The sequence below is a fragment of the Limanda limanda genome, chromosome 4, assembly GCF_963576545.1.
Source record: "Limanda limanda chromosome 4, fLimLim1.1, whole genome shotgun sequence".
Classification (NCBI taxonomy): domain Eukaryota; kingdom Metazoa; phylum Chordata; class Actinopteri; order Pleuronectiformes; family Pleuronectidae; genus Limanda; species Limanda limanda.
Window position 1 is genome coordinate 16,783,721 of NC_083639.1, and position 26,799 is coordinate 16,810,519.

General features: G+C 40.8%; 2 protein-coding genes across 8 annotated transcripts; both read left to right on the forward strand.

Annotated features, from left to right (window-relative positions):
• Positions 1-2,782: 2,782 nt before the first annotated feature.
• LOC133000239 (inter-alpha-trypsin inhibitor heavy chain H3-like) lies at positions 2,783-14,784 on the forward strand. Of its 7 annotated transcripts, XM_061070115.1 has the most exons (24): positions 2,789-2,930; positions 3,205-3,234; positions 3,510-3,533; positions 4,190-4,350; positions 4,546-4,650; positions 4,745-4,907; positions 5,015-5,125; positions 5,258-5,386; positions 5,478-5,594; positions 5,688-5,856; positions 5,975-6,100; positions 7,560-7,741; positions 8,529-8,714; positions 8,825-8,964; positions 9,809-9,969; positions 10,149-10,175; positions 10,382-10,405; positions 10,611-10,637; positions 10,741-10,782; positions 11,226-11,339; positions 11,426-11,627; positions 13,233-13,405; positions 13,911-14,022; positions 14,136-14,784. In XM_061070115.1, exons 1-24 carry the CDS (start codon positions 2,817-2,819, stop codon positions 14,272-14,274), a joined length of 2,778 nt encoding a protein of 925 aa, XP_060926098.1. In that variant the 5' UTR covers positions 2,789-2,816; the 3' UTR covers positions 14,275-14,784. The 7 variants fall into 7 exon arrangements, with proteins under 7 accessions (XP_060926103.1, XP_060926104.1, XP_060926101.1 ...); XM_061070118.1 differs by lacking the exons at positions 13,233-13,405; positions 13,911-14,022; positions 14,136-14,784 and adding exons at positions 11,912-12,066; positions 12,139-13,146 and having other exon boundaries at positions 2,784-2,930; XM_061070116.1 differs by lacking the exon at positions 10,382-10,405.
• Positions 14,785-15,030: 246 nt separating this feature from the next.
• On the forward strand, positions 15,031-25,840 carry LOC133000240 (inter-alpha-trypsin inhibitor heavy chain H3-like). The gene is made up of 22 exons (XM_061070122.1): positions 15,031-15,197; positions 17,363-17,398; positions 17,550-17,573; positions 18,471-18,628; positions 18,713-18,817; positions 18,912-19,074; positions 19,259-19,369; positions 19,474-19,602; positions 19,682-19,798; positions 19,920-20,088; positions 20,883-21,008; positions 21,155-21,336; positions 21,469-21,654; positions 22,005-22,144; positions 22,270-22,430; positions 22,889-23,008; positions 23,098-23,145; positions 23,414-23,527; positions 23,610-23,811; positions 24,306-24,481; positions 24,569-24,680; positions 25,184-25,840. Exons 1-22 carry the CDS (start codon positions 15,057-15,059, stop codon positions 25,320-25,322), a joined length of 2,859 nt encoding a protein of 952 aa, XP_060926105.1. The 5' UTR covers positions 15,031-15,056; the 3' UTR covers positions 25,323-25,840.
• Positions 25,841-26,799: the final 959 nt, after the last annotated feature.

Sequence of the window (26,799 nt, forward strand, 5' to 3'; positions counted from 1 at the left end):
TTAGCACAGTGGTCACCCTGGTCACTATCTCTTGTCGGACGTATTAACTCTGTCAAAATGACCATTTTACCAAAATTTCTGTACCTCTTTCAGGCCTTACCTATCTTTATCCCTGGATCCTTTTTTCAACTTCTTGATTCAGTTATTTCTTCATATTTATGGCAAGGTAAACGACCATATTTGAACAAGAACCACCTTCAGAAAACCAAGGCTACCGGTGGTCTTGCTCTCCCAAATTTTCGTTTCTATTACTGGGCTGCGAACTTGCATTGTCTTGTGTTTTGGTCTTTTTACTACAGCCGACCTGACTGCCCTGACTGGGTAGAGATGGAGCTACATTTGAATGATAATATGTCAATTTTTGCACTTCTCGGATCCCCATTCCCACTTCCCTCACTCAGATTCATTAAAAATCCGGTGGTTAAACATTCTTCAAATTTGTGCACAATTTAGGAAATATTTTGGATTTCACAGCTTCTCTCTTCTGAGCCCCATTGCATCAAACCATCCTTTAAAACCTTCCTGCCAGGATTCTGCTTTTCGTGAATGGCACAGGAAGGGTATCATGCGCTTTAAAGACCTTTTCGGCAACAGCCTGGCATCTTTTGAGCAGCTAAGTGAAAAATTCAGTCTTCCTAACTCAAATTTCTTCAGATATCTTCAAGCAAGAAATTTTGTTGTTTCTCATTTACCTGGCTCTTTAATATCAACAGACTCGACCACTGTTGATAGAGAGTCCTCTCTGTTAATCCACTTAAAAAAAAGTTAATTTCAGTTCTGTACAACATGGTGTTGGATCTTGGGCGTCCCTCCACAGATAGGATTAGAACAGCATGGGAGGAAGACTTGGGTCTCTCTCTATCAGAGGACACTTGGACTTCCATACTTAAACTGGTTGGCTCGACCTCCCTCTGTGCACGCCACAGTTTAATTCAGTTCAAAGTGGTGCACAGGGCTCATATCTCAAAAGCAAAACTATCATCTATGTACCCTGATATTAGCCCACACTGTATCAAATGTGGTTTTGCTGAAGCTTCACTCACCCACATGTACTGGTCCTGTTCGAGCCTTACCAACTACTGGAGGGAAATTTTCAATACATTCTCTCGGGTGTTAGACATCAGATTGGAACCAAGCCCATTGATTGCTCTTTTTGGGCTCATGGAGGCGGAGGTCGAGGTGCCCATAGAAAACCGACGCACTGTATCCTTTGTCTCCCTGCTAGCTAGGCGACTGATCCTGCTCAGGTGGAGGGATGCCTCCTCCCCCACTCACGCACAATGGCTAGAAGAAATCATGTCCTGCTTAAAATTGGAGAAGGTTAGATACTCGCTTAAGCACTCAATTGGGAGATTTCAGAAGGCGTGGGGTCCTTTTCTTAATACATTCCAGACTTTGTGAAAACCTGGCCATTAGGTGCAGCTTAACAACACTATGTACTCTTTGATTATGCTTATTTTTAGCGCAGGCTCTAGATGTGACAAAGTGCTCATACTATTGTAGTGTAATGGCAGTGACTAAAAAGGGATTACTTTTTGTTTGAAGATTTTATTTGATATATTTTCTTTCTTTTCTGTATAATGCTGCATTTGGGTTTTTTTTCTCTGTTTTTCTTTTTTTTCTGTTGTTACCTTGTGTTTTTGTTTTTGTTTTGTCTGTTCCTGAAGTTATATTGCCCAATCCATGTCTGTCTGGACACATTGGTGTTGATTGTTGTAATCACGTTTACCTCCTGTCTCTGTAATGTCCATTCAGCACTGCACTTATATATACTGAAAACCCTTCAATAAACAGATTTTGATTTGAAAGAATTCAATGGGAAATTGCACAATTTTGATTCCCGTACTCTTCAATCTACTGTTGACCATGACTCACCAGATGTGCAGAGTGCATGTCCACTGTGTTTGTTCACATGGTTCATAGTGCAGACAAAATCTGTTTGTTAAGGTTAAATCTACATTTGTCATAAATGGTCATCTGGAATATGGTGTGAGGGATGAATGACACATTTACTGTCAAAGGCGCCTTGTATTCAAGTTATTTAATTAGCCCAGTGTAACACATGCATCTATATGCAATGTACCTGCTAGTCAAATCTAATCTTTACTTTTTTCAGTAGTTGCATTTAAAAAAAACATACAAGAGAGTCTTTCTGGTTTCAGACAGCTGCCCAGTGTTCGCTCCCACGTGGGAAACGATGAACACACACGCATAGAATGGAGCAGCACAAGACGTTGAGTGAAAGAGTGAAAGGAAGAGGAAGAACTCATTGACCAAACGCCAGATTAAACAAACCCGACTGATATTGGTTAATGAATGAATAAATCAAGTGTTTTATTCAGAAAACATACATGCACTCATGTAAAATTCACGTAAAATAACTCCAAAAGATATTCTGACACATGCAAACCGAACATCACAGTTACTGACGAAACAAATGCTTTACAAGACAGACTGTAAATACACATATTGACCTCATATCCAACTAGACATTGAAAATGTTATTTAAGTTGAGGCTGATGTCATTATATGTAAGTTTGGTGTCAGTTCTACCAACAGTCATACACATTGCAGATTGAGCACAGACATTTCTTTCACAACTTTAAAAGCATAAGAATTTCGAACTCAGGTCTGTTTCTGTTTGTCAATACTGCAGGGCAACACACAAACACACACACACACACACACACACACACACACACACACACACACACACACACACACACACACACACACACACACGACGTCCCTCCCCCTGGACAGAGGGCAGTTTCCTCAGCAGTGAAGTCAGCCTGTGTTCAGTGTTCAGTTTGGTCATGTCTGGACTGTTGGGTGTTCGACTGCTGCTGTTGTGGGGCCTCGTCTGCCTCGGGCCGCCCAGCCTGACCCAGGGGGCCCTGGTCATCTCTGGGTACCCTGATGCGACACAGGTGACCTCACACACACATACAGACACACACACGCACAGCTTTTTGTACCATGATTTTAATTTGAAATCGCTTTTTTGTATGATTTTATCAGTTTAGCCCCTGATTGAAGCACGTCCGATTTCCTCTCAAATATTTTGACCCAAAAATTTGTTCTTCCAAAGTTTGTATTTTTGATCCAGTTTAGATTCATGATCGTTTTAAACCCACTTTTTCCTCTCCTCTTTATTTGTACATGTGTTTTTTGTCCAATCATGGAGCTTTATTTGTATTTCAGGAGACGAGAGGAGCTGCCAGATCAATGCAGGTACTTGTTGGAGTCACTCACACATTATGTTCATTTTATCAAAGTTTTGCCCCTTAATAAACAATATTTAAAAGTGTAGGGTACTGAATCATAATTGCATTAAAATGTATCATAAATTAACTTTTTTTAAATAGGTACGGTACATAGAAAATGCATGTTGTTAAGGAGCATAAAGCAGTCTCAGTTGAAATTGATGGTTTTGTACGGTCTTAAATTGGATTTTTCAAATCTAAAAATAATATAATTTCCTTTTTTTCTTTTCTTTTCCTTTGCAGAAAAGAAGTACAAATGAAGCCACGGTAATAAAATAAAAGTTTTTAAAACAGTATTAAACAAGCTTGTCTGGTATGGGCTGGACGTTGTGTGCACAGCTTTTTATAAACATTCTAAGATGCAGAGTGAAGTTAGAAAACTTTGTGTTCATCCTACCCGGCTTATCTCTGTGTTGCATTTCAGTTATTTGAGAGGTCTGTTAAACAACAGACACCTTCTTCCGACCCAAGCTCAAAACTTTTCAAAATAAAAGATTTGTATTTCAGCTCAACATTGCAGCAACCAAACAAACATTGTGCTTTTTCGTTTGAAGACAAGTTGCTCAAGAGAACGTGATTCTATGAATGTTGTTGACACGACGAAGACCAGCACCAGTCACTGGTCAATCTCTGTCTCATCCGTTGTCGTGAAAGAAAAATAATCAAAAGTCATCAGAAAGGTCTTGCAGCGATTCTGACCCACGGTCTGACACAGTTTCTGACCACTGCTGTAGTTTATCCAAGGATGTAGAAGAAGAACTGTTCAACTCAGTCCACAGACTGAAGGCACACTGCCCCACCCCCAATGACTGCTACAGAGCACTTGTCGCCTGTTTATTCCATATTTATCAATATTGAACCCTGAACGCAAGCTTCTCATTTTCATGAGAGTTTCTGTCTTTCCATCTCATCCTTCCTTTCAGTCTCAGGTGGAGGTGTACAGTGTCACCGTGGAGTGCACGGTGACGTCTCGTTTCGCCCACACCGTCATGACCTCCAAGGCTCGGAACCAAGCAAACTCCTCGCAGGAAATCTTCTTTGAGGTGGACCTGCCGAAGACCGCCTTCATCACCAACTTCAGCATGTCAGTACTTCCCCACTCTCATGACAACTCTCTCCACAATCCAGCATGTTACCACATTCGGTTTACGACACAATCAATCTTCCTGTTAACTTTTACAACTGTGCTCTAAAGCTGATTTTAGCTAAAATGGCCCAGTTTATTTACTTTTCTTAAGTTGCATCATGCAAGCTCTCCATCTCTCTGTCTCTTTAAAAGGGAGATTGAAGGTCAGGTGTATGTTGGAGAGGTGAAGGAGAAAGAGAAAGCCAAGAAACAGTATGAGAAGGCTGTTTCCTCTGGACAGACTGCTGGACTGGTCAAGTGAGTCTCTGGAGATGAAGAAATACATAAACCCAGCCCTCCAAACACTGTCTGCACATCTGCAGCTATCACTTATGTCTGTGTTTTATTTCAGGGCCTCTGGGAGAAAGATGGAGAAGTTCTCAGTGTCTGTCAACATCGCAGCCAATAGTAGCGTGACCTTCATTCTGGCCTACGAGGAGCTCCTTCAGAGGAAAATGGGCCAGTATGAGATCTTAACTCGAGTTAAACCCAAAACCCTTGTCCAGGAGTTTCAGGTGCAACTATGCTCATGATAATATTCTACCTCATGGGGATTTAATTGATCCCGAATGAAAGTTTGTCCTCACAAGTAATGTTTGTGTCTGTTTGTGTGCGGAAACAGATTGTGACAAATATCTTTGAGCCTCAGGGCATTACGTTTGTTGATGCCCATGCAACCTTCCTTTCTAATGACCTGCTCCCCCAGGTGGACAAAACGGTCACAGACAAAAAGGTGCGTGGCACAGTAACCCTTCAGAATTAAAAACAATTCAGGTTTCACTTCCTTGGCTTCACATGCACCAGCATTTCTGGCCCAAGAATAATAAAAAACAAGCTGAGCTCAGTGTGTTTATTCCTTTATCAGGCACGCATCTCGTTCTCACCAACTGTGGAGCAGCAGAGAAAGTGTCCAGGTTGCGATGGAACACTCATTGATGGAGATTTTGTCATCAAATATGACGTAAACCGAGCAGAGGGCTTTGGAGACATTCAGGTCAGCTGTCACTTAACTCAGTATCTGCTGCACAATCTCAAAAAATATTTGTTTCATTCCTTCATGTAAATCATGATCATCTTCCCCTCAGATTGTGAATGGATACTTTGTGCACTTCTTCGCTCCACCTGACCTGCCCAGACTCCCAAAGAATGTGGTGTTTGTGATCGACAGGAGCGGATCGATGAGTGGGAGAAAGATGGAACAAGTGAGAGGCCTTTTAAATGATATGTTGATGAAGTTCTGATATATTGCAAGCACATGCACACACTGTGACCTCTGACCTTGTACTCCTTTGTAGACACGACAGGCAATGCTTGAAATCCTCAAAGACCTCCACGAGGAGGACCACTTTGCCCTGATCCCGTTTGACCACAGTATAACTCCCTGGTTGCCCTCACTTAGCAAAGCTACTGAGGAAAATGTGAATGATGCCAGGAGCTACGTGAGGCTCATGCAAGACAATGGAGGTTGAGAGAAGAACAAGTGGCACTTTTGTCCAAATTTGACCAAATGTCTTCTTTATTTCTTCAATGATAGAAATGTATCCTGATACTAGACACGTGACTGTTTGAGTTTTTCTTCTAGGGACCAATATCAATGATGCAGTGTTGAGAGGTGTGACAATGCTGGGCAAAGACAGGGAGGAGAAGAAGCTCCCTGAAAGGAGTAGTGATATGATTATTTTAATGACTGATGGAATGCCAAATTCTGGTGAGCATGTTGAGTCTGCAAATCCTGTTGGATGTATTTGATCAATGTACTTTGGGTTTAGCATTGAAACTGTGGATTTTGTATCTCTTGCTTTGAAGGCAGGGGTGGACTGGCCATCTGGCATACCGGGCATAATCCCGGTGGGCCGTTGACCCAATGTGGGCCGGTCTGGTCCGCTATGTTGTTGTTTTGTTTTTTTTCTCTTCTTCCTCTCTAAATGCCCTCCAATTGGGCCGGCCAATTGGCTACAGAGGGCTAGCAGTGTGTTGCCAGCATCGACACATATTATTGGTCTATTGTTTGTCATTGTCAATCAATCATGGGCTGACAGGCTCAGAGAGCCCTGACAGTGCTGTCAATCACAACACAAACCGGGGGCGGGGGGGGCGGGACCTCATAGCATTGGCGGGGGGAGTCGCGGGACGGGCTGCTGCTGAGACAGAAACTTAACTTAATGGATAATAAGAGTAAAAAAACGCCCGGGTGGCGCTGAGAAGCATCGGGAAAAAAAGCTGAAGTCTCTGGAGGTGGAGGCTGCTAAATGTGCCAAACTGACGGACCTATGTGGTGCCGGGTTCACCAGCCCAGCAGCAGCAGGTGCGCCGGGAGACGAGCGAGGAGGACTCGACAATGATGAGCGAGTGGAGGCAGACATGTGAGCGCGCATTTTCAATTTTCAATACATTCTCCAAACTGGCTCGTTACTTGAGCAGCGGAGGTTGGCGTCGCACGCCTCTACCCACGGCGCACCCCCCCCCCCCCCCCCCTCTCTCTCTCTCTCTCTCTCTCTCTCTCTCTCTCTCTCTCTCTCTCTCTCTCTCTCACTGCCCCCTCCCTCCTTAGATGTGCAGGTCCGGCGGGGGGGGGGGGGGGGGGGGGGGGGTCAGCGCGAGAGGTTGGTCTATCCCTCCGCAGGTTCACCTTCAGAAATCTTGTTACGACTTTTACTTCCTCTAGAATAGAGATAGTGTCTTATTTTGTGTGCCTATAGTATAGTGGTTATACTGTGGTTTATTAATGTTCTTGGGCAGACACAAGAGGCACTTGTTTATAGTTAATTAGAAGTTCAGATGCACTGGTCCATTACTATTTGAACCTCAGCATCTAGGGTTCAAAATTGGTAAAATTATACATTATATGCATATTGTTGTTGTAATTTTTCAGTCAGTTGAGATAAATCTTGAGGAGAAACATTTTGGGTTGTTTTGTGTCTGTATAGACCTACTATAAAAAGCACTTTGCATTTTTAATTTTAGTTCTTGTACTTTTGATACTTAAGTACATTTCAACACCAGATACTTTTGATACTTAAGTACTTTTAATATGAGCTACTTTAAGACATTTAGAAGACATAAGTTACGTCAATTTAATGGCAGATGTGCTCGGCTAATTATGTGGGCCGGTCTGAGCCAAAAAATGCCCGGGCCGTTTTGTTCTCCCAGTCCAGCCCTGTTTGAAGGAGAGACTAACCTCCAGAGGATCCAGGAGAATGTGCATTCTGCCATCAGAGGAAACATGTCTCTGTTCTGTCTCGGGTTTGGCGATGATGTGGACTACTCCTTCCTGGACGTGATGTGCAAACAAAACAAAGGACTGGCCCGCAGAATATATGAAGCTTCAGATGCAGCCATTCAACTTCAGGTGGAGAATTAGACTATGAGTACAATTATCAGCCAATAGTTTTTTAATAATATATAATTTAAACTGGAATGGCTGTCCCCTTGAATTCCACATGACTAAAATGATCGTTTGGACACAGTCCTAAAAGTATTGAAGATACAAATACACTGCTTCTGATTAGTAACCGACTCAACATTACCTCAGCTACACATTGATGTTTGTCTCAGGTTTGTTGCCCTATTTGTTACTGTAGAGCAGCAGAAAAAACTCCTTCCCCCTTATGAGACAAAGTTCAAGTTTTACTGTTTTATGTAAGTTAACACAAGGTCAAGGTCAACGGTACAATTTGTGGTGAAGAAGAGAGCTCAGCTCAACAGTAAGAGCAATGTTATAAACCAAATATAAAGTACGGTTTAAAGTAAGAAAAAGACAAATGTAAATTTGAATAAAATGGATTTAAATAACAGTACATTAGAATAAGATAGAGCTCAAAATAACACAACTAAAAAATCTAATAGAATACTGTTTAAACAGAGTGTGTATGCATGTATTTATATATATAGAAGATCCTCAATTATTCATGGAATAGGGGAAATGTTTGGCAATGTAAAAAAAAGTTATACCAAAAAATCCTGGATTATCCCCCACGGACTTGATCCATGCCAAAAGTTTAATGGGTAATTTATTTCATGTCCCATCCCTCCATCAAGTTTCATGGAAATTTATGGCAGATTAAAATAAAAAAACATTTAATTAGCACATTTTGTACAAATACATTTTAAACAATGTGTATATGCAACAATTTCAGGGTTTCTACGAGGACGTTTCCAGCCCTTTGCTCTTGGAGGTGGATGTGCGTTATCCCGACAATGCAGTAGGCTTTTTGACAACCAACCACTTCAGCCAGCTTTTTAATGGCTCGGAGATTGTGGTGGCTGGTCGGCTGACAGACAACGACCTGGACAACTTTATGGTGGAGGTGTTCGGCGAGGGGGTGAGAAGAGGGAAATGGCTAAAATTTGGAGACAATGCTAACATGGAGAGAAAACTTGTCGACTATTTCTCAAATTGCTTGCATTTCTTCCTGTTTTCTCTCCCCTGTAGCCTGAGGAAAAGTACAAAGTGCAGGGCAAGGCCAGTGCTCTGAACTGGAATGTTGTGTACCCAGATGAGGAGTACATCTTTGGGGACTTCACAGAGCGCCTGTGGGCCTATCTGACCATCCAGCAATTACTGGACAAGAAGTTTGTTTGAGTCCTTTAGGTTAATCTGAGCTGCTTTAGCTTGAAAATCATTTCCATTCGTCTAACTAGTGCAGTCGCTGTTATCAACATTTCTGTTTGGAATAGGCTGTTTGTTTGTTCTGTGGTTATTCTCCAGACCAGCAAAAGTTATTTAATATACTGTCCCTTTGTATTGTTTGGTTGCTGGATTTTGTATTCAGACTCAAAACCTTTTCAAAATAAAACCTCTGTAATTCCACAAAGCGTTACAGCAACAAAACATTGTGCTTTACTTTAAAGACAAATTGCTGAAGAGGAAATAATTCTATGAATGTTGCTGCCTTGATAGAGATCAACCACTGTGTATCTCTTATATGGTGAAATGATAATAATCAATTTATCTAAATGATCTGGAGACAGAGAGTATTGGCCTCAGGCTGAAAGTGGCTCTGCTGTAGTTTATTCAATGACTAGAAGAAAAACACATTCAACTCCGTCCAGAGTAAAGCCCAACCGCCCTGTTCCCACTGACTGTTACAGAGAGCTGCTTGCCTGTTTGTTAAATACATTTTTATTAATGATGAATGTAAAGCAGCACCAAATCACTACAAAGTCTGCACTGCACTTCCTCTGACAATTTGCAATACATATGCCAAGGGTGAAGTAGATGAATGGTTCTTGAGATATGCAGTCCACATACAGACAGACAGACATTTGTGGAATAAAGGCAGATGAAAATGATACTCTTTGGCTATTGTCTGTAAGCACTTAAATAAGCTTGTAATATGCATTTGTAGATTCTAGCATCCTTTTCTAAATTCAGGTGTCATTTGTTGCAGCTTCAATATCTTTTTTCATCCTGCAGCAAGAGTGGAACACCAGACGAGAAAGTCAATGCTACAGCAAGGGCGTTGGAAATGTCTCTGCAATACAGCTTCGTCACCCCTCTCACTTCCATGGTGGTCACCAAACCTGAAACCGAGGACGGAACTGAAAGCCCTCTTATTGCCGACAAGCTGACTGAGGGTAAAGGGAAAGAGAAAGGCTTTAAAGAGTGATGCAGACCAAAATGTACAGCGTTCACAGGCGTGACTGGCCAGTGAATTCATATTTCTTGTAACATTCTATTCAGTTAACTAACCAGTAGAGGGTGTAGTGCTTCAGCTTGAACTGTAGAAGGTGTTAATTTGTTCTTTTTTTGACAGAGCAAAGACAACAGGCTGACAGAATGGGTAAGACAGTAATGTTTTTTTGTCCTGTAGCATAAAAAAAGATGTATGTGTTTAAGTAAGGTCACTTTATTAATTTGCTTTTGTCTTTATTATTCCTGGATCGAGCACAATAATTTGTAACCCCTGGTTTTGAACAGTTATTCTTCACCTACATATTTTGGTAAGCTTGAACTGTAGAAGGTATTAATTTGTGTTTGTCTTGACAGCGCAAAGACAACAGTTTGACATGAGTAAGACAGTAATGTTTTTTGTCCTGTAGCTCAAAAAAAAAAGTATATGTTTAAGTAATTCCACTTTATTAATTTGCTTTATTCTTTATTCTTCCTGTATCTAGCACATCAATTTGTAACCCCGGTTTTTAACACTTATTCTTCACATACATATTTTGGTCAACCTGAACTGTAGAAGGTATTAATTTGTTCTTTTTTTTCTCAGCGCAAAGACTTCACCCCAGCAGAATGGGTAAGACAGTAATGTTGTTTGTCCTGTAGCATAAAACAGATGTATATGTTCAAGTAATTTCCTTTTATTAATTAGCTTTTTACTTCATTATTCCTGTATCTAGCATATCCGTTTGCGAACTATCAACCTTCACCTACATATTTTGGTAAGCAATGGGTTACAGGTTTGGTATTTTGGTCATTTTCATCAACCTGGATGGCTATCAGTCAGTTGTTCTGTCAGTCCTTCATGTAATTGAGGACTTTTGGATCCTCTGACTTTTCAATTAGTGCCACAGGCAGGTCACTATCTTCACCTATGTACTGACACATATTATTTTATAGATTTTCACGGCCCTAAAGCAATGAATCCGATGGACTTTATCCTGTAATGGTGAACATTAAATGAGACCTTTTAGCATTGCTATTGTGAGCATAGCCTGCTGCTGTTATTAGCATTTACATCAAAGCACAGCTGTACCTGCTGTCCTGCCTCACAGCGTGGCTGTTTGACATCATCACTATAAATATTATATATTAAACCCATCCTCTATATTATATTAATTAAATCATATTCATTACTGTCATTGTGCTCTGGTGTCACTTGCAGTGGATGGAGATCCTCATTTCATGATAGAGCTGCCAGACAGAGACGACGCTCTGTGCTTTAACATCAACGACAATCCAGGAACCATTTTCACACTGGTTAGAGATCCAGAGTCAGGTCAGCCCAAAACCAGTAATAAATACAATGTTAATTTTTTCTCATTCATTCATATGCTGTAGTAAGTGACTGAATTGATTCCTCAGGTATTTTGGTCAATGGCCAGACAATTGGGGACAAGAAAATACCCCTCGATGGTACAATCCACACCTATTTCTGGCGGTTTGGCATCATCCACCGCACTCTGGGGGTGAGGCTGGAGGTCAGCACTCATGAGATCTCAGTGTTCCAGGATGGCAAATGGGTGAAGCTGCTGTGGTCTGATACAGGCTCTCTCAAAGGACCCAAGTGAGTGGCTGCACCATTGCATGCTTCTCAAAACCTTCCTATCTCATAAAGACCTGGAGATAGTAATTCATGCCTTTATTACATCACGGCTGGATTATTGCAATTCCCTCTACCTCGGCCTCCCCCAATCCTCACTCAGACGTCTACAGCTGGTTCAAAATGCAGCTGCACGTCTTTTAACTGGCACCAAGAGGCGTGAGCACATCACCCCCATTCTGGCCTCCTTGCACTGGCTCCCTATTCATTTAAGGATACAGTTTAAAGTTTTATTATTTGTTTTTAAGGCACTCAATGGGCTGGCCCCAGCCTACATCACTGACCTTGTACAGCCCCAGTCAGTCCAAAGGTCCCTCAGATCCTCTAGCAAAGGTTTTCTGCACGTGCCACGCTCACGGCTCAAGCAGAAAGGTGATAGGGCCTTTGCTGTTGTCACACCGCGGTGAGGTTTGTCTTGTCTTGGGGTTTTTGTCTCGTAACTTTTTTTGAAATCCTAACTCTCCTCTCGTTTCAGGTCACTTGCCCTTCCTCATGTGTCACCGGTCTGATTGTCTCTGATTGTTTCCACCTGTTCCCTTCACCCTCATGTGCTTATAGTCTGCGTCTCCCCTTTGTCTTGTGCCGAAGTGTTTCGTTCTTGTTCGTGCACCTAAGCCTTACCCACAGTCATTGTCGTTTTTGCCAAAGAGTTTCTTGCTACGCCACGTAAGATGTTTTCTGTTTCCTCCTTGAGAGTGATTTTTTGTTTGTTAAAGTTTTCCAGTTTAGCTTTGTTTTGTGTTGTTTGTAAACTGTTTTTCTTCCTCCCTTTTGGAGCGATTTATGTTAAGAGAGATTTAGTTAGTTTGTTGAGCCTCCTGTTTAGGTGAGCCTTTTCTTTTGCCCCATTTATTAGTAGTTTGGTTTTCCTCCTTCGGGAGCGCTTTTGATTTCTTGCTCTTGCCATTTGTTTGTCCTTCGGGAGTGGTTTGTTTAAAAGCTTTCTTTTTCTAGTGTATGTTTTGTATTTATTAGGAAGTTCTTTTTCCCCAGTTATTGCTTGCCAAGTATTATATTATAATATAGATATAGTTAGTGAGATTTTCATAGCCTTCTTGTTTGTCACTCTGCATTGAGGTTCTGAAATCAATAAAGTGTGCTGGTACGTGATATTCTCTGCTTCTGAGTCCTCATTCCAGTCCAGGCCTGACAGCTGTCGCCGCTCCACGTCTGTGGAACCTGCTCCCTCAGGACATTAGATCCGCCCCCTCCATTTCTGCCTTCAAGTCTAGGCTAAAAACCCACTTTTACTCCCTGGCCTTCCTTTCCCCCTAACTGTTATTGAATGTTATTGCACTTTGTATTGGATTTTAGGACTTATGGTCAATTTGTATTGTTATATTGCATTATTTGCCTTTTTATTGTCATTGTATAGCACCGTATTGTTATATTGTATTATTTGCCTTTTATTGTCATTGTACAGCACTTTGGTCAGTTTTATGCTGTATTTAAATGTGCTCTATAAATAAAACTTACTTACTTACTTCTCCGTCTCTCAAAGACCCATCGCTCTACATGAGTAATATGTAACATGAAGCCCAGGATGAACTCCTCTTCTTTCTCCTCCAGCGTGGATCTTCTTGTCACGAAGGATCGCAGCCTAACCGTAACTCTAAACGATTCAGTAAAGTTTGTGATCCTGCTGCACAAAGTGTGGGAGAAGCATCCGTACCATCAGGACTACTTGGGTTTCTACACCCTGGACAGCCATCTCCTCTCCCCTGCTGTTCACGGCCTGCTAGGTACAACGTGACGCTCATACGCTACATCCATAATGCTATACGCTTTCATTCAAAATGCATCAACTCTGCTTGCTGTCTTGGTCTTTTCAATCATGATGTAGCCTTCACTGATTCGTCAGGCACAGGTCACATGATCCCCTTCCAGAAGAAAACAACTGGCCAAGCCGTTATTCGAGTAATCAGCTACAATTCCTGTTAACATTGGCACGCGCATGCCCAGTGTATGTGAGTGGTCATGTGATATGCGTTTTCAGCCCCGCTAGTATGGACAGGGATTAAAACTGATACGTATCCAAAATGCTTGTGAGGACAGGGATCATTTTATTTTCAAGCGAAATCGTAGTATGGATGAGGCCTTACTTAGAACTAGGCTGCATAGTTTAAGGTTTATAGCACACGTATTTACAAAATTTAAAGTGGTGTCTCCTTATTGCAGAAAAAAGGAATAACATTATTGAAATTATTATTAAAAAATATTACCTGTAAATGTCGGCTTGTCCTCCAGGTCAGTTCTATCACAGGATTGAATATGAGGTGACTGACCTGCGTCAGGGAGAAGTCCCAGAGAAACCAGACGCCACCATGTTTGTGAAGGGACATGAACTCAATGTGACCAGGTACATGACTCAGATAAGTGTCCCACCTTCCGTGGAAGAGTTTGAATGCAAAGTGTGTCCAAAAATGAATTAACATCGCTTGGTCTACATGACGTTTCTCTCTTGGTCCACAGAGGCTGGCAGAGAGACTTCAGGAGGAATCTGAAGGACGGAGAAAATGTTCCCTGCTGGTTCATTCACAGTAACGGAACAGGCCTCATCGACGGAGATGCAGCAGATTACATTGTGTCAGGACTTTTCAAAACCGCTTAAACGCAGGTTACATCAGTGTCAAACAAAGAACCCATCACAGTGATAAAAAATGTTATTAAAATAGCAATACTTCCAGAGTCATATACTCATGGACAAACAGGTGTTATGAGTTTGATCTTCTACAAATATAAGAACGGAAAGTAAAAGAATCCCAAAACAGTGACAAGCACTGGGAGACAGGCTCATTTGTTGTGGAAGACATGGAATACACTGTTCTTAAAGATGGACTAAAGCTAAATTTCTATCAGTTAAACTTTTAAAAACTGTTTTAAAGTCTTGGGATCCAAACAGTTTTTATGCACTTTTGTGAAGTGTTTATTACAGTTCATGTAAAGTCTACTTAAAAACATGGCACCTAATAAATGTTATCTCTGTGGCAACAAATTGGTGACATTTTTATTCATGGTTAAACAGGCAAAAAGAGAAAATCCTAATTGTGGCAAATGCCTTTGATTATTGTTCAGCTACAGGAACTGTTCCCACCTAACCACAATAAATGTTGGATGAAAACCCTGCTGTCTATGTAACTTTCCATGAAGTAAATACATGACTACACACGTATGGGCAAGTTGGGACTGGCTAAGCATTACACCTACACAAACATTCACACACAAGCAAGCAATTTATGGGAAAATATGCACGATTACTCACACAATCATACTGAAAACAAGAGCTTTGGACATGGATGGCCCCTCCTCCTGCACAGTGTGGGCGGAGTACAACTCTTACTGGAAGACTTGATCCCCACATGCCTCAGATTCCTTCCACACTTGTTCTCAGCCATGTCGGGGAAGAGGCACTTCTGTTTCCCAGGCATGCCTGTTGTGTGGAGAGTCCTCCTGTTGTGGGTTTGCATCTACATCTGCCTTCCAGCTAAGGCCCGGGGAGCTCTGCTCGTTTCCAGGAGTGATGCTCTGCCAAAGGTATTTAAAATAAGTTATGTGTGCAGCAACTGCTTATACAAATCTGTGATTAGTTATTTTCTATGTCAGATGATGCTTAGGTGATGTGAGGTGAGTATATGCACAGTTTATGAAAGCATCTGTAGCTGTAAGAGCTACAGCTTTCCCATGCCGAATCCCCTGGCATGCAGGAAGTGAGTTGCTTTGCAGTGCTGGCCTACTGCCACAGCCCTTTTGTTTGTGACAGAAAGTAACAAATGGAAGATCTGTTTATCAGGCACGATCACCACAGCTATGCAGAAAATCAGAGGAGTACCACAGAAAATCAACTAAAAAAGACCCAGTCATCTGCAGGAACACTTGCAGCCTAAAAAAGCATTTAACAAGTTAGAAATCATTGATGTGGGAGGCATTTTAAGACAATTTTGCTCTTTGCAGGGGATTTGACTTTTTACCTGTGGGTACAACGAAGCTTCATTGAGAAAATCTGACTAAAACAGCAGTTTTTGCATGTGCTGTTTTTGAGTTTGTCGCTGTCAATGTCAAGTCCCAGAACTGTTAATGCACGTCATCAAACTCATGGTCCCAGATCCATGTTAAATCTTTACTGCAAGATTCAAGACGTTTCAGCATCAGAATAGTGACCCTTTGAATGATGTGCAATTTGATTATTTTCCCTCCAAAGCTTTATTGGGCGCAATTTAAACTTATAAAGGCTTACTACTTTGGTGCAGTCACTAAACTCATGTCTGTCTTATTAACTTTTTACCATTTCCATATTTTTACCAGGTCAAACATTCAGACTTGATTTTAAACTCTTGTCCTGAGTTAAGTCTGATCTTCAGGAGTTGAGTCCAAGTCAAATTTCCAGTCCTCATTTTTTGTAACAAAAGGCTTGTGTGTATTGCGCATTAACAGGGATCTTCTCTGTGCATGCCACCATTTGTGAGATGGGTGTTGTACAATTTGGTCACAATGTTGACGAGAGTGTAGGTTTGATTAATTTGTCACGTACACCTTTTTCATGTCTTTCATTTATAGTTTCATTCATAAATGTGTGCACACATCTTTCTACAGCATTATCTTGAATAGTGAAATTAGCTGAGGATAGAACTTTCATAGAAAACCAAGGTTAGAGATATACAGTATACATAAACTGATATCACACTCCTGCATGGATTGACTGAACCCATCTCTGTTCATGCATTTCATGCAAAAGTCCAGTGTGTAGGATTTAGGGGTACTATCAGCAGTTATGATAATTACGTTTTCATTACCGTAAAACCATGTGAAAGTACACATTTTTGTGTTCTTGTTACCTCAGAAGGAGTCCTCTATACATCTATATCAGAGAGGCTCATCCTATCACGGAGAAGGCCATATTTCCACATGACTGGACAAACCAAACACTGGTTTTAGAGACAGCCTCTCATGTTTTTACATTTAAAAGGCCTTTACAGGTTCTTCTTAACACTGTAAAGAAGAGGTGGTAGAAGGGGTACTCAGTGGGCTGCAATATGCACCTTCATTAAAAGATGCCACTAAATCGGACACATTGAACCTCTAAAGCAGATGTGATGGTAAACGTGACGCCCTGCGTCCACATGTATTCATCTGTCTACAAGGTCGTCCTTCAGTTCCACAGCCATTTTTCATTCACCTCAGCTCAGCAGTGGAGCAAGCAGGTCTTGCACCTTGTTCCCCCGACTCCACAGAACACGTTAAGAATGTCACATTTTCAAGCTCTAGAAATCTAGTGCATCAGGCCTAGCTGGAAAAAGGGCACAGAGGGGCCGTCACGTCCAAATGGTTGAACTGAACTAAAGTGTGTGGAGCACCGATTTCACTCATCATCTTCCCTTTCTCAGTGTCTGTGTTTGTGTGTGACCTTTACATCTAAGGTTGTTTTCCCACACTTGTTATTCGTCATCTGTCTGATTCTTACTTCTCTGCATGCTGCAGCAAAGATCCCTTAACATTCGTGATAAACCTGTTTATTTGACATTCAGCTGACATTTTGGGAAACACAGAGGAGTACGACTAATGAAGACTATCAACAGTATGGACACTTGTATTTGCAATAAGTGATTGTTTCAGGCTGTATCCAATGGTTAACATCAGGGAAATGTCTAATCAAGGGATGTCTAATATGGTGCACATCAAAGTAACTCTATACTCTGTTTCAGGAGAACCAAGAAACTATGGCAACCAGGTCAATAAAGGTATTAAACTTAATTACGTATCACAGTTTAAACTGCCATTTAACAAATCTTTCTTTCTTTCCTTCCTTCTTTGTGGTCATGCCTTTCTGCAAAACTAAAAGAGTACAATGTTAATTATGAAAATATATTTTTTTCTCTTTTTTCTCTGTAGAGAAGAAGCACAAACTCTACAAACGTAAGGAACTAATTTTTCTATTGACGTAAAATCAGGACAGGGGGTCTGACTAACAGCAAAGCTTTTACATTTGTTCATGGATCAGATTCAAATCTGAATATGATAATTGAATAAAGATGAGGCCGTGGTCAAGATCACTGGTAGCTTCTCTCACAGTAGTGGGATTGTTTGGTATTGTTACCGGTTGCGAAATGAAGTCCACATTTCCCATAGATCACATTGGTTCCAGATGCCACTTATTCCACTCCCCCCTCCCCTGTGTCCACTGGCATGCTTTTATTTCCTCTGTGCTTCACATGACAATAAAAAGCCCGGAAGAGATTTCTCCATCTGTATTTTATTCCCATCTGCATCACGAGTAATTGTAAGTTTCATCTCATGTTTTAAAGTAAACTCTTCCCGTTTCATGACGTGAATTGTTTCTATTAGGGACAAGATAACGCCGCTATAACCAATCAGGCTATAGAAAAAATACATAAACGTAGAAATGAATGAATTAATAACTTTAGAAATACTAACAAAAACATATTGACAAAATAATGCAAAATTGAATAGATGAATTAATCAGTCAATGTTGAAATACTTTTTTTTTAATATATAGAACTTCTTAATTAATAAATGTACAAATAGAGAAATAATTTTTTTTACAAATACAGAAAGAAATATTTTGTATCTTATTATTAATTTCTGCATTATTTATTCATTTATATTAATACAGATTTTTTGTCCTTCATGAATTTCAGGACACTTCCTGAGACATAAGACAGAGCTTGCCAGTCCCCCACCAGTCTTGGTTATTTGCTGTAATTATAGTGGTTACGATTTACTGATGCTCACGCCCCATAAACAAAATATTTTACTCGACAACCATGCCAAAATCTCCCTTCATCCTCTCAGGTGGTGGAGGTGTACAGTGTCACCGTGGAGTGCACGGTGACGTCTCGTTTCGCCCACACTGTCATGACCTCCAAGGCTCGGAACAAAGCAAACTCCTCGCAGGAAATCTTCTTTGAGGTGGACCTGCCCAAGACCGCCTTCATCACCAACTTCAGCATGTCAGTTCAAACCTCAGAACTTTTGACAGTTGAGCATAAGCTACAAGTTTCTCTGGGTGTGACCCGTGTAATTTTGTCTCTCAGGGAGATTGAAGGACAGGTGTATGTCGGGGAAGTGAAGGAGAAAGAGAAAGCTAAGAAAGAGTATGAGAAGGCTGTTTCCTCTGGACAGACTGCTGGACTGGTCAAGTGAGTCTCTGGAGATGAAGAAATACATAAACCCAGCCCTCCAAACACTGTCTGCACATCTGCAGCTATCACTTATGTCTGTGTTTTATTTCAGGGCCTCTGGGAGAAAGATGGAGAAGTTCTCAGTGTCTGTCAACATTGCAGCCAATAATAAAGTGGTTTTTATTCTGACCTATGAGGAACTCCTCCAGAGGAAACGGGGCCAGTATGAGATTGTGACTCGGGTTAAACCGAAGCAGCCGGTGCAGAACTTTCAGGTTCTACTCTCTCCTGTTTTATCTTTCAAAATAACGTTTGGTAAAAGAGAAGCTGCTTCATTGTGTGTAATTTGTTAGCGCATTAATGAGACTTATATCACACTCTTGATCTGTGTTGGTGTGTGTGTGTGTGTGTGTGTGTGTGTATGTGTGTGTGTGTGTGTGTGTGTATGTGTGGAGACAGATTGTAGCAAACATCTACGAGCCTCGGGGCTTCACTTTTCTAGAAGCCTCAGCAACTTTCCTCACCAATGACCTGCTTTCCTTGGTGGAGAAAACAGTTACTGACAAAAAGGTAGAGGATTACAAAGATTTCCTTCTTCTAAAATTATTTTGTCTTTTTTAGAACAATTTAAGTAAAGTGTTGAATAATGTCAAATTAACCTCTCTGTATCTCAGGCCCACATTTCTTTCTCGCCAACACTGGAGCAGCAGAGAGCGTGTCCAGAATGTGAGGGGAGCATAATCGACGGAGATTTCCTCATCAACTACGATGTGAAAAGAGAGGAGGGCCTGGGAGAAGTTCAGGTCAGCTCCCAACAAAGTCTTTACAACAGCACATAAGAATCACAAATGAGTGTTGATTCAATTCTTTACTGCCCTGCAGATTGTGAATGGATACTTTGTGCACTTCTTTGCTCCACCTGACCTGCGCAGAGTCCCAAAGAATGTGGCGTTTGTGATCGACAGGAGCGGATCAATGAATGGGAGAAAGATGGGACAGGTAAATGTGTGTGTGTGTGTGTGTGTGTGTGTGTGAGTTTGGGAGGGGGGAGTAAGCAAGCTCCATACTGCATGCATCAGTCTATGATCGTCTTTATGTGTTAAACTGTGCACCTTTGCAGACGAGGGACGCATTGGAGGCCATTCTGAAAGACCTCCATGTGGAGGACCACTTCGCTCTCATCGTTTTTGACAATCGCATCATCACCTGGAAGGACTCGCTTACTAAAGCAACAAAGGAAAATGTGGTTGAAGCCATTGCCTACGTCAGGAAGATAAAAGACAATGGATGTAAGCGAAAAACAAGTGACACCAACTTTAGTGCAATGTGGTTTGTTCAATGAAAATTAACAGAAGTCCTGTTTGAATATCAACAATTTACTATTCATAGAGTTAAAAAAAAAATCTAAATATATTTTAACAGATGCATAATGTTACTATGTATATATATTTGACATAAACGTCTTCTGCCTTTAATCTGTCTTTTTTCGATTCAAAGGAGACATATTTTATGCACATTCTGGTGAATCATTTTAATTTGAGCTATTACTTGAAGTGTTCAGAATATGCATCACTTTCCTCAGTGTCCATTGCTGCAACTCCTCTTTTCAGCCACTGGGCAACACTTGGTTTTAGTTCCTGTCTCTTTAAAGGGATAGGTCACTGTAAAAAAGGAAAATTCACTCATCATCTACTCACCACTATGCCGATCGGGGGATGGGTGAAATGTATGAGTCCATAAAACTCTTCTCAAGTCTCAGATATAAACAGTGTAGCAACCAAATCCATTACAATTGAAGTCAAGCGTGACTTAAGACGTAATAAAACAAGAGAAAACAACATAACATGCCTCCATACTGCTCGTGTGGTGTCATCCAAGTGTCCGCAAGCCCCGACCTTTACATTTGACTGAAACAGGGTCATTTACAGAATGTTTTAAGCCTAAATGTCCTCTGATATCTTCATAAAAGGTGCATTCACTGACCCTCTGGCACACCATCATGTGGCTAGCTTTGCTACTTCTGCTAGCGAATATTAAGAAAATACTGAGGAATGACTACATAACTTTTTCTTTTCCCTCTCAGCCACCGATATCAATGGGGCCGTACTGAGGGCAGTGAGCATGCTGTTGAAAGAAAGAGAAGAGAAGCCACGTCCAGAGAGGAGTGTGGATATGATTATTTTACTGACTGATGGGATGCCAAACAGCGGTAAGTTGTCTTGATTTGAAAGATAATAATACTTTAGTCTGGAAGGTCAGAAGTCTCTGTACCTACATTAAGTAGATAACTAAAAACAAGCTTATATGTGACAGTTTGTCATTTGATTTTGTTCACGTGTGCGTGCTTGTATATAGGTGTGTCCGTCCCCAAAATGATCCAAAAGAATGTGCACGATGCTATCCAGGGGAAGATGTCTTTGTTCTGTCTTGGATTCGGAAATAATGTGGATTACTCCTTCCTGGATTTGATGAGCAGACAAAATAAGGGACTGGCCCGCAGAATATATGAAGCTTCAGATTCTGCTATTCAACTCCAGGTAGAGTAAAACAATAAAAGACAGATTAATAGAAAAGGGTTTGTCTAACACAACTTTGCCAATCTATCTCTGCACCTTAAAGGGAATGTAGAATACAGATATTGCATGACTTGTGCTATGCCTTTTTTCCAGGGTTTCTATGAGGAGGTTTCCAACCCTCTGCTCTTGGAAGTGGACCTGCGTTACCCTGACAATGCAGTGGACTCTTTGACCAAAAACCACTTCAGCCAGTTGTTTAACGGCTCAGAGATCGTGGTGTCCGGTCGGCTGAGCGGCAATGACATGGATAATTTCCTGGTGGAAGTGCTTGGCCAGGGGGTACGAAGTTAATCTTGTTGTAGCTGACACTGAATATTCAAAGCTCATCATATTGTACTGTTAATTTTTCAAGGATGGTTGACATGACACATTGGTCCAGACTGAATAATCTCAACAAGTAGCCCAACCGACAGGTTTACTTTCCTGAACTTTTCTTCAAACTTTATCACCTGGCTAAAACATTAATTTGTCCGCTACTGCTAAGAGCAAAACCATTAACTCAGCTGTACTCGCTACAACCTTTTTAGCATGCTGACGTTAGCATTTAGCTTGGAGCGGCTGGCGTGACTAGTCATACATTTACTACCCTCTCTCATCATCTGTTTTGGAAAAACCTTTTGTTTTTGCAGCCTGATAAAGACTTACAAGTGCAGGGAAATGCCAATGTGGTAAACTGGGAGGTGACCTACCCGGAGCAAGAGTACATCTTTGGGGATTTTGCTGAGCGTTTGTGGGCCTACCTTACCATCCAGCAGTTACTGGAGAACAGGTTTGTTCACGTTCACCTTTAAATTGTACCTTTGACAAGATTGAGAAGAACAGATTACTCAAAGATTAGTTCACATGTTATTATTCAACTTCCAACTGAGCCCGTCTTTCTTTTCTGTCTCCCAGTGACCTCGGTACTCAGCAAGAGAAAGATGCTATAACAGCTAAGGTTTTGAACATGTCCCTGCAGTACAGCTTTGTCACCCCGCTCACCTCCATGGTGGTCACCAAGCCTGAAACCGAGGACGGATCAAACAGCCCTCTCATTGCTGACAAGCTGACTGAGAGTAAGGGACATGTGACCAGTTATCAATTATTATCATATCTTTTGCTTTTATTTGCAGGAATAGAAAGGAATTGATATAGTAAAGGTTAGCAGGGGCAGCACAGTGGTGCGGTGGTTTGCACTTTTGCCTGGTTTGAATTCCAGTTTTGCCAGGGTCTCTGTGTGAAGTTTGCATGTTCTCTGCCCTTGTGTGCATGGGTGTTGGCCCTGTGATTCGCTAGCAACTTCTCCAGGTTGTACCCTGATGCTAGCTCAATGTTAGCTGGGATTGGCTCCAACCCCCTCACTTAACCCTCAACAGATAAGAGGTATAGATAATGGACAGATGGAGAGGTTGGCTATCTGCTTAACTTACTAGTAAACCAGAATAGATTATTAAAAAATCTTTTAAATCAGTATGTGTCAGTAAAACTTGGCAATGGCTTCCAACCAACTTTGTGTTTTTTAACTATTTTACAGGCCAGCGCCAGGAAGCAGAGAGACGCCAGGGTACATCTCAAAAAGGTGCATCTCATCCAAGTAATTCACAAAAAACTGCATCTAGCCCGAGTTCATCTCGCAAGAGTTCATCTAGTCGTGGTAAACCTCTTTTAACTTAATTATATGACACAACTAATCGACCCTGACTTTGACAGAACAACTTTGACAATAATATGTTTGCACGACAGGTTCCTCAGGCTCAGGTCGTGCTGCCAGTTCTCGTAGTCATTCAGATGGTAAGCTTCTAACAAATACTTGACTCATCAAAAACAGAAATAATTCATGTTTATTTTTTACCTCTAAAATGAAATCATTGCATTGGCCAGTCATACCAGACACGAATGAAACAATGATACCTGGGATATTTCAAATATTCAGTTTAATTCATTATCTATCACATACCTGTATTGAAAGTCAGGGGATGATCCACAGTGCTCAGTCAAATACTATTACTATCGTATTTGTGTCTGACGATTGTCTGATTCTTCGATGATGCTCGTGCAGTGGATGGAGATCCTCATTTCATGATAGAGCTGCCAGAGAGAAAGGACGCTCTGTGCTTCAACATCAACGACAAACCAGGAACCATTCTCACTCTGGTCAAAGACCCCAAATCAGGTTAGTCACTCATTTACCATGTGCTGTAAAAAGAATCAAAACATAAGAAACAATGACATGAACGATTTTCATTATGCTTCAGGCTTTTTGGTGAATGGCCAAATTATTGGCAGGAAGAAAGTTGCTCCAAATGGTAAAACCAACACCTACTTTGGACGTTTTGGTATCAGCCACCGGAAGCTGGGAGTGACTCTGGAGGTGAGCACTCAGGACATCTCCGTCTTCCACAATGGCAAATATGTCAAGCTGCTGTGGTCTGATACAGCCTCTATCAAAGAAAACAAGTGAGTAAAACTGCTGTGCAAATATTATTTAAAATGCATGCACGCAACATGTTAAAAATGAGATGTTTTATAATTATATAAATACATATTTGTTTTTTTGTCCACAGTTTAAAATGGTGTTACTTGTTGTGTTTATTATACACGTAATTCGCTCAAGTTCATGTGCAAAATATGAGTATGTGATCTAAAATGATTTCATATTTTATAAAATAAGACAAAATGTAGAATATCCCTTGTACGTTTGAAGGTCTTCCAGAAATCGTTTGATGATAAGTTGCCAACCACCAGCAGATGTTAGGGATCACCACTAGATGTTAGCAACCACTAGCAGATGTTAGGGGCATATCATCATTTGTGGACTATAGCGCCATGAGGTGTTTCAGCCTTTTATCCACGCTCTTTTGGTATCAGTACTCCTCCAGCTCTGAGCCAAGTTTTGGGCAACATTTAAACAGTGGATAGGGTCAAACACAGATTCTCTGTATCTCTTCCAGCATGGACCTCAAGTTAACAAAGAACTGCAGCCTGACCGTGACCCTGAAGCATTTCATTAAATTGACGGTGATCAAACACACAAAGAAATGGAAGAGACTCCGGGATGAGCAGGACTACCTGGGCTTCTACACACTGGACAGCCACCATGTGTCTGCTTCAGTTCATGGCCTGCTAGGTCAGCAACAGCTATTTCATGTTTTCATGCTTTTATTCTTTAACTTTCAATAAATCAAAAGATATTAAACAAGCAATTTTGGTCCAGGTCAGTTCTACCATGGGGTTGAGTTTGAGGTGACAGACTTCCGTCCAGGTGACCTCCAGGAGAAATTAGATGCCACCATGTATGTGAAGGGACAAGCAGTCAATGTGACGAGGTAAAAATACACACACACACACACACACACACACAAACACACACACACATACACACACACACACACACACACAAACACACACACAAACACACACATTCACACACCTATACATATACTTACATTGATGTCCTGGAGACTTACTCCAACCTTAACCTTTGTGGCTCTTTGCCCAACCATAACCTTAACTAAAATCTAACATTAACCTTAACCTAACCTAAGACTACACCTAGACCTAACCCTAACCCTAACCCTAACCCTAACCCTAACCCTAACCCTAACCCTAACCCTAACCCTAACCCTAACCTTTACCTATACCTTAACCTTAACCTTAAAGCATGTCTTCACCTTAAAATTCAATTAATTACGTATGGAGACTTGCTTTTTGTCCACATAAGAAAAATAAGTCCCCATAATGTGACTGTGTAAACAGATGTGGGTCCAAACAACATGAGTAATACCTGGACCACACGCACACCTAATGGTCAGTATTCTCTTCCCCTCAGACACTGGCAGAAGGACTTCAGCCAGGACGTGAAGAATGGAGAAAGTATTCCCTGCTGGTTTGTCGACAATGATGGAGCCGGCCTCATCGATGGAAGAGCCTCAGACTACATTGTGTCAGGGCTTTATAAGACAAATTGAATTTTAAAATATGAATTAGAATTGTGCTTGGGTCACACTAAGGTGACGGTGACAGTGTTGTGTTGTGACAAATCACAACTTGTGTGTCATCTCTCAACAATTATGCACATGCAGAGATAAAAATTATTAAAACAACAGGGACACTGACAAATTTATTTGAAGATAATACGAAATGATAATTTGTGATCTAACTCTAGCAACATTAATGCTATTTTTAGATAATTGAACAGTTATCTCTCAACAGTTAACTTTTAAACTTAATAGCTAGACATTATTCAGTAGATATTTCTTACAACTCAGTATTGGCTTTAATCATATAACTGTGACATGGGCAGATAATAATAATGCCAATGTGTGCAACTTGTGTAAAGCCTGACTGCAATGCAAAGTGTTTTTATAGATTCACTAATGACTTAAATACTAGAGTTGGTAAAGCTTTAGTGGCACTGTATGTCTACTTATTGTACCCAAATAAACCTTGTTTTCATGTCTAAAATAAATATTTCTCTATGTGAAAATATGTACCTTGTTTCACTGCAAGACAGACACTGGGTGTGTCCAGTTGAGTTCTGCATTTTCAGGTTTCAAAGTTTAAGTATTTGAACTGTGGGTGCAAACCTGGTGGGATGACATGTTCTGTCACACCCCTGCGAAAGTTAAGTGAGGAGTCTCTACAATAAATTAAAAACATTAATACTCATTACACACGCAAGGGCAGGGGTTCATCCACAAACCAGAGGGTCGGTGGTTTGATTCTTGCACAGTAAAGTGCTCTGACTGGTTGATAAGATTAGAAAAGTTCTATTTAAATAAAATTATTTACTGCCTCTGCATTGAACTGTACTAAACTGGATGACTGAGAACCAAATCTGACAGCAACCAGTGCTGAAAAGAAAATACAACTAGTCAAGTACTGTAATAAAATATTTAGGTGCTTGAGTATTTCCATCTTCCTCCCCAATACAAAAAGCCTGAACACAGAGTCCCTCCTCTTTTTTCTGGATCCCAGTACTTCTCTCTTTCTCTGACCTGATGGAAGCTGCCAGATTCTTTGAGCTGTGGAGCAGCCGTGGGACTGAGCATTATAGGGGAGGGGAGTTTGGACATGGTGTGGAAAGCATGATTAACATTATTATGTTGAAAGAGAAGCTTTGTCAGATTATATTCATATGTTTTTAAATGGGCTGCTGATTGTAAAGGAGGCCCATGCTGAAGACAACAGCAACATTTTAACATGTTTAGCTGTACAATGTTTTTAAAAGGTGGTGTGCATTTTTAAATATTTTAACCAGATTTACCGCAATAACTTTGAAACATTTACTTTTTCATAAAGAGTATATAAAAGTTTATCAATGATAGACCCAATATATAATTTAACAACTAGATTCAACATTTAGATTTAATAAATAAGTGTAGTATTCACATTTATATTTGATATTTGTATTTATATTTAATGTTTGGATTTGGATTCAATATT